The 14,453-nt window shown below is 44.4% G+C and overlaps 1 protein-coding gene across 1 annotated transcript in view; it reads left to right on the top strand.

Annotated features, from left to right (window-relative positions):
- The window catches only part of LOC139414353 (G-protein coupled receptor 22-like), a 29,485-nt gene extending 20,229 nt beyond the window's left edge, over positions 1-9,256 (top strand). Inside the window, exon 2 of the mRNA XM_071162270.1 lies at positions 7,400-9,256. Within this exon, the coding sequence (XP_071018371.1) occupies positions 7,526-9,256 (1,731 nt within the window). The 5' untranslated portion in view covers positions 7,400-7,525. The remainder of the gene's footprint in view (positions 1-7,399) is intronic.
- The last annotated feature ends 5,197 nt before the right edge of the window (positions 9,257-14,453 follow it).

Here is a 14,453-nt window from a genome sequence, read left to right as displayed (position 1 = left end):
TGACTTAAGGATTGCTGTACACCACCGGAACACATCCGACTTGAAGGAGCTGGAGCAGTTGAAGAATGGCTAAAAATCCCAGTGGCTAGATGTGCCAAGCTTATAGAGACATACCCCAAGAGCCTTGCAAAAGGTGGCTCTACAAAGTATTGACTTTGGGGAGTGAATAGTTATGCATGCTAAATTTTCTGTTTTTTTGTGTTATTTCTTGTCTGTTTCACAATAAAAAATATTTTGTATCTTCAAAGTAGTAGGCATGTTGTGTAAATCAAATGATACAAACCCCACCAAAATCTATTTTAATTCCAGGTTGTAAGGTAACAAAATAGGAAAAATGCCAAGGGAGGTGAATACTTTCACAAACCACTGTACAAACAGAGTGACTGAGACATAGGACACAAACACAAAGAACTCTGACATAGCCCTGAAAATATGAACAAAGGATACCATACATTGAATTTAATAAACAGAACTTCTACCTCATGAGTCTTGCAAGCATCGAAGTGCACAATAAACATTGCGCCCACTCAGAGGGTAAGAAATAGTAGGCTAAATTAAAATGTATCTTATCACACATTAAACAAGTGTTGCAATAAACAGTACTGGGAAGGAATGATGACATGCTAGTAGGCCTATGCTAGCAATTGTTGATTGATGCCCAATTGCTTGTAAGCTTGCAAAGTAAACACTTAATATTCTTGATTTGCCAAACATTTTTTGGAGCTGCATATTTATTTATTATGTCAATTATCTCTCCCTACAATTTGACGTTTGCGCTGCACCTGATCCTATAACTGTACAGTAAATCAGCAAACTGCTGACCAGTGTTGATTGACAGTTTGCTGATCCAATTAAAGAGTTGAGTGTGCATTTCACTAGCTAATCTGTTGCAGTTTTTGTTGTTGCAAGGTCGATGCTACGGCTACTGACTGCGTGGAGAGTAATCCATGGAGACAGTGTCTCAAAATGAGCGACAAAACATTACAAAACCTGGCCAGATAATTTCAGGTCATCAGTCTCAAGTCAAAGTTGAGTCCCGAGTCTTGAGGATCCAAGTCCAAGTCAAGTCTCAAGTTATTTTATTATCTACCAAACCGAGTCTCAAGTCATCAAATTTGTGACTTGAGTCAGACTCGAGTCTCTTGAGTCAGACTGGTTGGTCTCATCACCGACAGCAAGTCCATGTACCATGGAGAGGTCGACCGGCAGGTGGCCTGGTGCAGTCACAATAAACCTGGAATTCAACACAGAAAAAAACAAGGAGATGTTGGTTGACTTCAGAAAACTCTTTCAAATTCCTTGGGACCATCATCGCCCACAACCTCAAGTGGGAGGACAACATCACAGTGGTCACCAAGAAAGTACACCAGTGCATGTACTAATTCCTGCAGCTGAAAAAACTCAAATCTCCCAGTCAATCCTGGTTCAGTTTTATGCATCAATTTTTGAGTCCATCACCACCTGGTTTGGGTCTGCGCCTGCAGGAAAGGTCATCACCCACCCCGGTCACCACCACCTACAAAAATTCCCTTCTGCCAGGCGGTTCAGGTCACTTATGACCAAAACCTCCCACCACCTGAAAAGTTTCTTCCCCCGGGCTGTGGCCCTCATCAACCAGCCATCTGGCCCATAGAGACTAAAGAATTATGCTGTGGCCCTCATCAACCAGCCATCTGGCCCATAGAGACTAAAGAATTATGCTGTGGCCCTCATCAACCAGCCATCTGGCCCATAGAGACTAAAGAATTATGCTGTGGCCCTCATCAACCAGCCATCTGGCTCATAGAGACTAAAAAAATATGCTGTGGCCCTCATCAACCAGCCATCTGGCCCATAGAGACTAAATAATTATGCTGTGGCCCTCATCAACCAGCCATCTGGCCCATAGAGACTAAATAATTATGCTGTGGCCCTCATCAACCAGCCATCTGGCCCATAGAGACTAAAGAATTATGCTGTGGCCCTCATCAACCAGCCATCTGGCCCATAGAGACTAAATAATTATGCTGTGGCCCTCATCAACCAGCCATCTGGCCCATAGAGACTAAAGAATTATGCTGTGGCCCTCATCAACCAGCCATCTGGCCCATAGAGACAAAAAAATTATGCACTCTATGCTGCACACTGTATCAAGCCATCTCTGAACTACACACAAAATAACTGCACTATACAGCATTTACACTCTGTTTGTCTCTCTGCATTTAGATATATTCATACTGATACTGTAAATGTGTACATCCACTGTATATAAACCGTAAACCCACTGTATATTTGTATATCTGCTCATTCCCTTATAACTTTATGCTAACTCTACCTAGTTGTAAATAATGTATGTAAACTTTGTTTAAACTTTGTCTGTATTCTGTCTCTAAATGTTGTCTGTCACAAGCAGCACCATATCACCAAGTAAAATTCTGACTATGCGTAAATGTACTCGGTGAATAAAGGTGATTCTGATCAACAATCATTGACTCATCACTTTGTCTGAACATTAGCCTGTCGATGCACTCAATTGTTTCAATTAGAATGTTTGACCTTGCTGTCAGTTCACTCGTGTATGCTCCCCTCAGGCTATTAGCTTTGTTGTAGTGTAGTAACTGCAGTTAATACATGTCAGCATGACACACTCATTCTATTCCTAAACATTCAGTGTCTTTCTGCCTTCATTGTTTACATTAGATAGTCAAAAACAGCATTGTTCATTCCTGGTCCTGGGGACATTTTGTTCTAGCCCAGTACTACTACTACTAACACATGATTCAACGAATTTACTAATCATCAAGCCCTTGAATAGTTGAATCAGGTGTGTTAGTACATGGCTAGAACAAAAGCCTGCACACACTGTGGTTCCCAAGGACCAGGATTGAAGAACATTGGAAAAAACTTTAATACTTAGTGTGTCTCTCACTACAGAGCTTTCGCAAGAAGCCTGTTCAATAAATGGCATAGTAAAAAGTGTGCTTCTTGTATGTATAATCCATTTCTGTGTTATCAATCTTTCAATTATTGATCAACATGCTTATGTCCATCCCCAGCCTAATTTAACATGATTTGTTGATTGCCTTCAATGCATCTATATCGTATCTAAGTTTCCAATGGAGGCCATATTATATATCTACAACCTTTATGATATTTCACACATGACCCTTGACCCTTTATACCTCCCCTTGGATCATGGAACATTTCATTCTTGACCTTTGTCCGTAACGTTATGCGTCAGACAGATTTGTGTATTGATTAGCTTAATGTGAGGATTGTTAAAAGTAATTTAAATGTCACTTGAAAGGATAAGGATTAAAATATATTTTAGGCTATTTTTTAGTATCACAACTGACATCTATTTTTGTCATTGGATTTTGTTTATCAACAAAATGTATTTTTCCATATCACCTTAACTATCTCTGAAGAAAATAGTTTCTGAGATAATTGACCAATGTAGTTTTCGGTTATTCTTTGAGGTGAGACAGAGTATTGATATTGAAGTTTGAAGGACTTCATGGTAAATGTTGTTGTGTTTAACCACCGTTGAGATATCTTTGTCTCTGTGATAGGGTGTGAAAACAATTGTTCTTGTCATGTTTTTATTGTCCCTCTGCGACCAAATCAATATCTCATCCGCTCACATAGTGGTCTAACCCAGTGTTTCCCAACTCTAGTCCTCGAGTGCCCCAACAAGCACACCTGATTCAAATGGTCAACTAATCATCAAGCCCTCAATGAGTTGAATCAGGTGAGTTTGTCAGGGCTCCAACAGAAATGTGTGCTGTTGGGGATAATCAAGAACTGGAGTTGGGAAACACTGGCCATCCATTCAGCACTGTACTATAGGCCAACCTTTAAAAACGTTAAAGCAATATGTGTCATCATCGTTAGCATACTATACTGTTACAGCCTCTGTGTGTGTCCCAAATGGCACCATATTACCTACATACACTCTTAGACATTCTTTTGCTATCTAGAACAAAGGGAGATGGAACCCAAAAGGGTTCTACCTGAAACCAAAAAGAGTTCAACTTGGAACCAAAAAGGGGACAAACAAAGAACCCTTTTGGAAGAGTGTAGTGCATATTGGGAATAGGGTGCCATTTAGGACTCAGAATATACAGTATGTGTCTATTATGAATGTCAAAGTCCTTTTCAAACATCATACATTTTCATCATCTTACCATCCATACAAAACGTATCTTCTTTTTTATTACATCTCCCTTCCCTTGTTCCATGGTCACAACTTTTCAAAGAGAATGTGTCTACATAAATACTAAGCCCAAGTTGCAGGCAACTTTTAAAGGTTACAACAAATCACCTCCCAAAGAGCTTACACAGTGACAGGATGTATCACAACAGAGCGACTTCATTCCAGGTGTTCTGGGGAGTGAGTGTGTGTGTTCTCTCTTGTCTCAGGCCCGTTAAATTGGCAGATCGATGATGCCTTACATTGATGTTCCAGCCACACCTCAAACACCACGAATCCCATTACTGGATTACGAGGAACAAGGTTCAACATAATGACTTTTTGTACTTTGTCTGGCTGCGGCTTTAAACTGGAGACATGATGGGAGAAGAGAGCAGAGGAGAGGCAAGTAGAGGATAGCAGAAGAGAGCGGAGAGGAGAGAGGAGAGGAGAGGAGAGAGGAGAGGCAAGTAGAGGATAGCAGAAGAGAGCGGAGAGGAGAGGAGAGGAGAGAGGAGAGGAGAGGAGAGGCAAGTAGAGGATAGCAGAAGAGAGCGGAGAGGAGAGTAGAGGAGAGCGGAGAGGAGAGCGGAGAGGAGGGCACAGGTTTGGTTACGAATGCAGCACTAGTCCGTTATAGCCTAGTTTGTTAAATAGCCTACAGAAACAAAATAACAAATTGTAGCTAGGACTATCCCATATTTTCTAAATATGTTGAACATGTTTGCAGTCCACATTGTTCTAAGTACACTAAACAAAAATGTAAATGCAACATGTAAAGTGTTGGTCCCATGTTTCATGAGCTGAAATAAAAGATCCCACAAATGTTCCATACTGTACGCACAAAAAAAACGTATTTCTCTCAAATGTTTTTAATTAATACATTTGTTTACATCCCTGTTAGTGAGCATTTCTCCTTTGTCAAGATAATCCATCAACCTAACTGGTGTGGCATATCAAGAAGCTGATTAAACAGCATTATCATTACCCAGGTGCACCTTGGACCTCCACATCTGGTTCTTCACCTGCGAGATCGTCTGAGACCAGCCATCCGGACAGCTGATTGAAATTGTCATATGGGTGCATGTTTTTAAGGACACACCTCAAATACACTACACGTCGAACGTCTCATTCCAAAATCATGGGCATTAATATAGAGTTGGTCCTATAACAGCCTCCACTGCTGCTGTAACAGCCTCCACTCTTCTAGGAACATTGCTGCGGAGACTTGCTTCCATTTATCCACAAGAGCATTAGAGAGGGCAGGTGCCGATGTTGGGCGATTAGGCTTGGCTTGCAGTCGCCGTTCCAATTCATCCCAAAGCTGTTCAATGGGGTTGAGGTCAGCGCACTGTGCAGGCAAGTTCTTCCACACCAATCTCGACAAACCATTTCTGTATTGACCTCGCTTCGTGCTTCCAGAGGCAGTTTGGAGGTCGGTAGTGAGTGTTGCAATCGAGGACAGACGAGATTATGTGGCCTTCCATTTCGTGGTTGATCCGTTGTTGCTCCTAGACGTTTCCACTTCACATTAACAGCACTTACAGTTGACCGGGGCAGCTCTAGTAGGGCAGACATTTTACGAACTGACTTGTTGGAAAGACGGCATCCTATGATGGTGCCGCGTTGAAAGTCACTGAGCTCTTCAGTAAGGCCATTCTACTGCCAATATTTGTCTATTGGGATTGCATGGCTGTGTTCTTGATATTTTACAGCTGTCAGCAACGGGTGTGGCTGAAATGGCCGAATCCACTAATTTGAAGGGGTGTCCACAAACTTTTGTATATATAGTGTATTTCAACCCCTCCCACCTCAGCTCAAGCGAGCTGATGTTAGACAGATAAATTGCAGAACCTGGCGTAAGGGGTGGGAAATCCCAGTGTGCCAGTTTTTACATGCCGAAATTGCAAACTAACCTGCTTTGATTCTTGCGACTCCTTAGCGCCAGTCGAAAATAGAGCCCTAGATCTCTGGTCCTTTGTCTCGTAAACATGTGACAGCCTTTTTGAAACACCTTTAGCCAGCTACAGCAGCCACTTAAAAGCTAGCAATTGGATGGTGTGTGTGGGTGGGGATATTTCAAGCTAAGGAGTTAGTTTAACCAATTCAACTGGGTTGCATAAGGTTCTGAGCATAATGCAGAACTGTATGTCTGTGAGTGAATCCAACTTGAAAGTCAATATGTGCCAACTAGGACAACATAAGATGGAGGCAGGCAGGGCAAGGCTCCCGAAGAAACAGACAGAAGAGCGAAAGGAGATGGAGGGAAGAGATGGGCGAGTGCTACTGTTGGGTCCTCCATCCCTGTTAGCCTTGTTTATGTGCCACTGTCTGTGGATCATTCATCTTCATTACGTGTCTCTCTGAAAACTATTGACTGCCACACTCGGTTGGGCCTGGGCTAGGTCGACAAGCTATCCCAAGCAACGAGGAACACTGAAACCTGCTCATTGTCATGGCAAACCTCTCCTCTCGTTAGCTATCCACAGTTTTAAATTGTGTTTCACCTTCTCATGGGTGTGCATCACAATCATCTGTGGACAGAGAAAGACTGTACTCATATGTAGATTAATCATCACCGATATCATTGGAAAAGTGCTTGTCTTGTTTCTGGACATATATTTGTGAGTATTTCTTTGCTAAAAGCAGGCTTTTTCATAATGTATGTATGTTATCTGACCTAGTTAATGGAGGATGTATGTTGTGTAAGGATGAACCACCCACCCACTCACTCAGAGTGTGAGCAGTGAGATATGCCTCCTTACTGGTGCAGGGATACAGCCAGGCAGAACAATACAGAAGGTAGGGAGTTCTTTAGGCCAATATCTCCCTGATGGCTTGTTTAAAAGCTGTGGGCTGTTTGTGTTACCTCCATCTGTTCACCTCTCATTGCACAGCACACACTCACACACACACACACACACACCTATTAACTCCGTGCCACCCTCGGAGAGAGGAAAGTACTCCCACCCCCAGAACTATTTCCACTGCCTTAATGACACATGTTGTTGTCTCAGCTCTGAACACACATCATACCTTTAGCCTTGTCTATACAGTCAGCTGCCAAGAAAACTGATCACACTGTTACTGTTTCTTCTCATAGCTGCACCCTATTTCATGAAAAATAACGTTTGTCACACATTTGTTGTTGGAGACTTAGGATGTGCTATATTTGAATGTGGTGATACTAGCTAAACTGAGCTATTCCCTCTCTCTCTCTCGCCACAGAATTTCCGTGAACTGCACACCACTCAATCACCCTCACCGGGGTCCCGTCACAGCCAAGAGAAAGGGAGAGGGCGGGAAATGGGCTGGCGTGGCCATTGCTATGCGTGAGCGAGTGCCGCGGTGTCCATGGAGACCAAGGGCTACAGCAACCTTCTGGAGACTGGCGATGGGCAGAGGACGGGGCTTCTGGAGGGTGGAGACTCGCCGGGGGCTGAGGAGGGTTGGAGCCCCCCCTTACCCCTGGGCTTTCAGGTGTCCCTCACCAGTGTGCTGATGCTGGAGTTGGTGCTGGGATTCAGCAGCAACTTGACCGTGCTGGTGCTCTACTGCGCCCAGTCCAACCTGGTCGACTCGGTCAGCAACATGGTCACGGTCAGCCTGCACGTGCTGGACATCCTGGTGTGTTTGCTGTGTCTGCCGCTGACTGTGGCGGTCATCCTGCTCCCAGCAGACGGTAGTGGCGGGGGCAGCCTGGCTACACTGTGCTGCTTCCATGAGGCCTGCGTCACCTTCACCAGTGTGGCCACGGCCATTAATGTGCTGGTCATCAGCCTGGACCGCTACGACATCTCCGTCCGGCCAGCCACACGGCTGTTGACCCCGCGGCGAGCTGCACTCCTCCTGGCTGCTGTCTGGGCCATGTCATTGGCCGTCTTCTTCCTGCCCTTCCTGGAGGGGGATTTCTTCTTCTCGGGATTGGAGGTGGAAGACAGCGAGGGAGGAAAAGGAGGGGGGGAGATGGACATGGGGGATCTAACCTCTGGCCCAGAATCTGACCCTGAGACCCCTACTGGGCTGACCCCCACTCGGCTAAACCCTACTGGGCTGACCCTCACCCCCTCCTCCCCCTCTACTCCCTACTATACTCACCACCTGCCGCCAGTGTGGCAGAACCGGACACTGCTGTGTGTAGGGGGGCAGGGCTACCACACGGGGCTGGCCATGTACTACCACCTTCTGCTGCAAGTGCCCTGCTTCTTCATCGCAGTCATTGTCATGCTGTTCACATACTACCGTATCCTGCAGGCCCTCAACATCCGCATCGGCACCCACATCAAGAGGGGCCCACGGGCCTCCAATAAGGACTCAGGCTGCAGGATCCGCAGGCGGAGACGAAGGAGGAAGGGGCTGAGTCTGGCCACAGAGGGGGGAGGTTCCTCCAGCCAGAACCAGCACCTCACCCACCCGCCCCTCATTCCATCTCCCACCCCCACCCCCACCTCCCCCCCACCCTTCTCCTCTATGCCCCTGGTCATCTCTGACAGCGGGGCCACGGGGGTCACCAACACCGCCGCCACCACCCCCATTACCACCACACCAGCGACCCCTGCCCCCCAGGCCCCAACCTCCACTGACGCCACCTCCCCCCCTCCGGTGACGGCAGACCGCCCAGGTGTCCAGGCCTCTGTGTCAGCCATCATCGCCTTGAGGCGGGCCGTGAGGCGTCACCGAGACCGGCGGGAACGCCAGCGGAGAGTCTTCAAGATGTCCCTTATCATAATCTCCACCTTCCTAGGCTGCTGGGCTCCTCTGTCCATGGTCAACGTGTTGATCCTGTGCATGGGCCCCAGTGACAGCCTGGTACGTGTGAGGCTCTGCTTCCTGGCCATGGCATATGGCACCACCATCTTCCACCCGCTGCTCTATGCCTTCACCAGACAGAAGCTGCGTAAAGCGCTGAAGACCCGTGTCAAGAAGAGGGTGGTGTCCCTGCTGCAGGTGGACCCAGCACCCAGCGGGGGAACTGTTATTCACAACTCCTGGGTGGAGGGGGGAGGACAGAGGAAGGGACGCAAGCCTCGACTGGAGGGCAGTGATGCCACCAGTAACTGTCTGACAGTGGCTGTGAGAGAATGATAGGGTGTGTGTCTGTGTGTATGTGTGTGTGTTTGTCTGTGTTTATATGTGTGTCTGTTTGTGTGTGTGTGTGTGTGTCTGTGTGTATGCGTACATGTGATAGTTGACAAAGGTCAGGAGACATCATTAGCTCCTCCCTCCATCCAGGTGTGATGATGGCAGGTGAGCCCAGAGCTCTAATTAATGTCAGACCTGATATACGCAGCTCCTCATTAGTCCCCCAGGCAAGATGCCTGCTCCGTCTCCATGGCAACACCAAGCTACCAAGCAATATGTGACATCACCTGCTCCGCCACAACCTTAGTTACTTTAGATACATTCCAGTACAGGTAAACAGCAACAATCCACACAATCCATACATGCAGGCACATTGATCAACCTGTAGTCGTTCACGGAGCAAGTAAGCACACAATATCTGCCTGCACACAGAACTCAGTGAGAGTCAATATCCAGTGACATTTTATAATTTGATTAGTCATGCCTTAATTCAGTTCCTAATTGATTCCCATGGTTCTGAATGTTTTCTGTATGTGTATTGTGTTTACAAGAATGGTGTGTGTGTGTGATCATGTGATCATGTGCAATAAAGCTTCAACAGTGGCTGAGCCTCCCCAGAGAGGAAAAGGCAAAGCGAGAAAAATCTGTTCACGAAAATAAGACTACGAAGTGAGGAATTTTTGTATTGAGGGCAATGAGTGTCAAATTTGGTCAACAAAAAATGTTATTGCTAATTTGCTACATGAGGCTTATTTGATCGTATTAAAGTTTCGTAGTGGTTAGGTTGTTAAGAATTCACTGAAATAAGTGGATGCACGTGGCATCTTGGCACGTGAGAGCAGTTACTCGACTATCTTATCAATATAATAGATCATCTTCGACCTCCCTGAGGATGTGAACAAAGCATTGTGAGATTGTTCTCATGCTTGTTCTCATGGGCTAGACTACAGAAGAGGGAAGGACTTCATCTGTTGATTGACTGCAATACCCTGTTGCCATGGCGATATTGGTGGAGCACCTGACATGATACCTGCGAAGATAACCTCCAAACCATGTAGAACTGTAACCATGTGATTAGAACATGGTGTGCATTTACTAGTGAAACATCAATTTTATAGAGGACTTTTAGGAATCAAAGGGCAATATTTGGTAACCCTCACAACTGTTTATCAATGGGACAAGTCAACAGAGTGGAACACCGCTGTGAACCACCCCAGGCCCCAAAGATAAACAGGTCCTGGAGCAGCTCTTGAGGGTTGTTTTCTCTCTGTGTCTCCCTCCTCCTCAGGGATTTATATCAATCTCCCTCTGAAGCATGTTGAACATCATGTTACACCCTTGCACCAGCCCTCATTAACTTATTCTGATAGGTATTAGCTTAGTTATTGCCATGCGGGTAGGCTACATATGATCAACAGTTTGGGTAGACTATGTATGGCTCTCAAGTGTGAAGGAATTTTTTCAGGCTTGTTTGTTGGGTAGTATAATATAGGTCATTTTTCTCTCCCGTTGTTCCCTCTTTCTTCACTTTGGAGCCAGACGGAAGGAATGGATTCCTGTGTATTTATATATATGTACATGATCAGGGATGTAAATACTCGAATATCTAGCTCTTAGGGGTTTGAGTGGTTGGAGTGTTTTGGGTTGCAGCAGTCATCTGTTGGCCATAATATCAGCCGTGGTAAGTGAGAGGGCGAGAAGACACGTGGAAGAGATCAAACATCTAAATGTATTGTGTTTCTGTATATGTGTACTGTACATGGTCATGTATATAGAAATATGATAGTATTGTATGTAATTTAAATTGTGTTATTGTATTGTATTTCTTATTAGAAAAGAACAAAGTCTGTATTAAAGAAATTGACTATTTACTGTATGCTTTTGTGCCAATCATTTGTTTGTAAGTGTTTAAGAGTCAATTTTTCTAACTTAAATTCCCTGAATATATTCCTTACAAATATACACATTGGACTATATTCACACACTCTCAACAACTGTCTCCTATCCGATAGAACAGTTGATATTTTTAACCGCACACTATTAGAAAAAAGGGTTGATAAAGAGTTATTAGGTTGTCCCTGTAGCACACAATCTCACTCATCACTGCTCCTGAGCTGCCACGTGCACATGCCAACATGCATGCATGCTTTCTCATTTACATAGTGAGTAGCTTACAGAGAGATAGAGGGAGGAGCTTGAGTGTGTGTGTGAGAGAGAGTACATCCAGTCCAATCATGCACCTGTCTTCCTGTCAATCAACTCTGCACAGCTATTGTAATCTCCTGTCTAGACTACCATCAAACCCCTGCAACCTATCCAGAATGCCACAGCCCACCTGGTGTTCAACCTTCCCAAGTCCTCCCATGTCACCCCACTCATACGCACACCACTGGCTTCCAGTCAAGGCTCGCACCCACTACAAGACCATGGAGGTTATCTACGGAACAGCAAGAGGAACTGCCCCTCCCTACCTTCAAGCTATGCTCAAACCCTACATTTCAACCCGAGACCACTTCTGGTCTCTTGGCCATCTCACCCCTACGGGGTGTCAACCCGCTCAGCCCAGTCAAAGCTCTTCTGTGTCCTGGCACCCCAATTGTGGAACCAGCTTCCCCTGAAGCTAGGACAGCAGAGTCCCTGCCCATCTTCTGAAAATGTCTGAAATCTTACCTCTTCAAAGAGTATCTTAAATGAATCCCAGTTAGCGTCGACTGGGGCTCTGAGCATTCAGGATTGGTGTTGTTTGATGGTTAGTGTGAAGAGCTCTTATAGGACCTAAAGGCAGTCAGTTTGAAAATATTTAATTGATGGTTGATGTCATTTCCTTTAAGACCAATCTCAGTTACAATTTTCATCTAGTTGATTCAAATTTATGACAGCACTCTGTGAAAAGTGGTTCTTCCAATTTGACGACATGGGGCAAAAAAATAGTAATCATGAACAAGTTATTGACATGCAATTTCTATTAATATTGCAATGAGTTTGACACACAAAGAACAACTTAATTGATTACCAATGTAACACCACTCTACATGCTCAAACAAACAAATCCATTCTAAAAGCTTTAACAAGAGCAAGTTATTTTGTTTCATTTGAGAACAAACAGCATAACATGTAGTCAAATCAGATTGTGCTGTGAAAGTATAAATGATGTGTCTGATTAAGGCCCCAAGTTTTGCTCGGTTTTTCACCAATGTTTTGTGCAGGCTAACGTAGCGGACGTGAGTCAGGTTCACAGTCTCGTGATGAGGGAGTCCTGCTGTCTAACTTCAAAATCAACCTTGTAAAATGGTCGACATGTTGGTTTATCCCCTCCTTGTGGAGAGTTTGACTTAGTAAAACCATGTTCAATCAAGTATTATGGGTATGGCTGATTAATATCAAGGAAGTGAATATCAAAGCAAGTATTATTTAATAACTTTGTAAAATGAAAGGATATACATACAAGACATAAAACTTAAGTTACAACGCAATACTGACATTGTGACGACCCTCCCACTCTGTCTGCCGTATTCTCTCTTTGTTCTTGTTTCCTTATTAGGAGGCCGGTGGGCGGAGTTGGGAGGGTCGTCAGCTACATGGGAAACACCTGGGCCAGGTGTGTCCCAGGATAAATAGACCTCTTCCACATTCATGGGGGAGACTCTCTCCATGCAGACACCTTTGTAGATTGTGGTGTGGTTCTTGGTGGCCGTTTGTTTGTTTGTTTGTTTGTTTGTTTGTTTGTTTGTTTGTTTGTTTGTTTGTTTGTTTGTTTGCTTTGGCACCTTTCAACACCCTGCATTATCACATTCATGCATGCAAAACACTCACTTACACTACTGATTACTGATTACACACACCATTGTATATTTTCTTTAGTTGCTTTAGTTAATAAATATATATTTTGTTACTCCTTATCTCCACGTTGTCTCCCTTTGTTACGGGCTTTGAGCCGGTTCGTGACACATTAACTAAGCATAATTCTAGGCATATAGATCCTAAAGTTTACTTTCAAGACAAAGCTTGAACAAAGAGAAGGCCTAGAAGCCTAGGAAATGAGAATTGATTATACAAACTTCATCCATGGACAGGCTACAGGTTAAGAGACTGAACAAAGAGAATACCTAGAAGCCTAGGAAATGAGAATTGATTATACAACCTTCATCCATGGACAGGCTACAGGTTAAGAGACTGAACAAAGAGAATACCTAGAAGCCTAGGAAATGAGAATTGATTATACAACCTTCATCCATGGACAGGCTACAGGTTAAGAGACTGAACAAAGAGAAGGCCTAGAAACCTAGGAAATGAGAATTGATTATACAACCTTCATCCATGGACAGGCTACAGGTTAAGAGACTGAACAAAGGGTGTAATTTCATTATATTTATAACACTTGAAAATGTAACTTTTTCAAACCAAAACCAACCACCATTAACCAATCAAACAATACCAAGTTTACAGTAACCTGACCACCCAGGCCCAATCTCCACAGGGTGTCACAGCATCTAATGGCTGGTGTGGGGGATGAGACCAATGTAAATAAGACAGAATTCCTGAAAGGACAATACAATTCCTTTCCATAGAGTAATTTAAAGTTCACCCTGTGCCTAAACAAGTTACCACAGAGATCATACATCCATATAGATGGCATAAAGGTTATCCTACAATAGCCCTACTCCATTCTTCACCCCCGGCTACACCACTCCCTCTTCTTTCTCTGATCCCTAAATTTAGCATCTCTGTCCCAGATTCTTACAGTATTTACTGCTGACTGCAGCCACTCTGCTCTTCTTTAATAAAAATATGTTATCCCTTCCTCCCTCTCTACAATGCTGTGACAATAGGAAGCTAATGAAAATGAATGCTGGTGTGTTCAGGTAAACTTGTCCTTTACTGACACCTTCCACTACTATACACTAACTCACCTCACCTCTTTAACACTCTCCTTACCTTATTAAGCCAGATTGTTAACGTCCAGTATGTTGTTGTTTTGTATGTGTGTGGGTGTGCATGTGTGTGCACCATACTGATAGGGTTACGCGACAAATAACAATACAGATTTTTACCCCTCTGTTGATCCTATTAGTTCCCTTCTCTACACCTAACTCTGTCCTTCATCTCATCCCTTTCCTTCTCTTTCCCCCCCTAGTCTTTGTTCCTCATCTCTCTCATCTCTTATGCCTTCCAGAACAAAGGGAAAACCTCTGCAGTGCCT

The sequence above is a fragment of the Oncorhynchus clarkii genome, chromosome 7 (genome assembly GCF_045791955.1).
Source record: "Oncorhynchus clarkii lewisi isolate Uvic-CL-2024 chromosome 7, UVic_Ocla_1.0, whole genome shotgun sequence".
Taxonomy (NCBI): Eukaryota; Metazoa; Chordata; class Actinopteri; order Salmoniformes; family Salmonidae; genus Oncorhynchus; species Oncorhynchus clarkii.
Note: the sequence above shows the minus strand (reverse complement) of the source record. Positions and strands in the feature narration are given on the sequence as shown.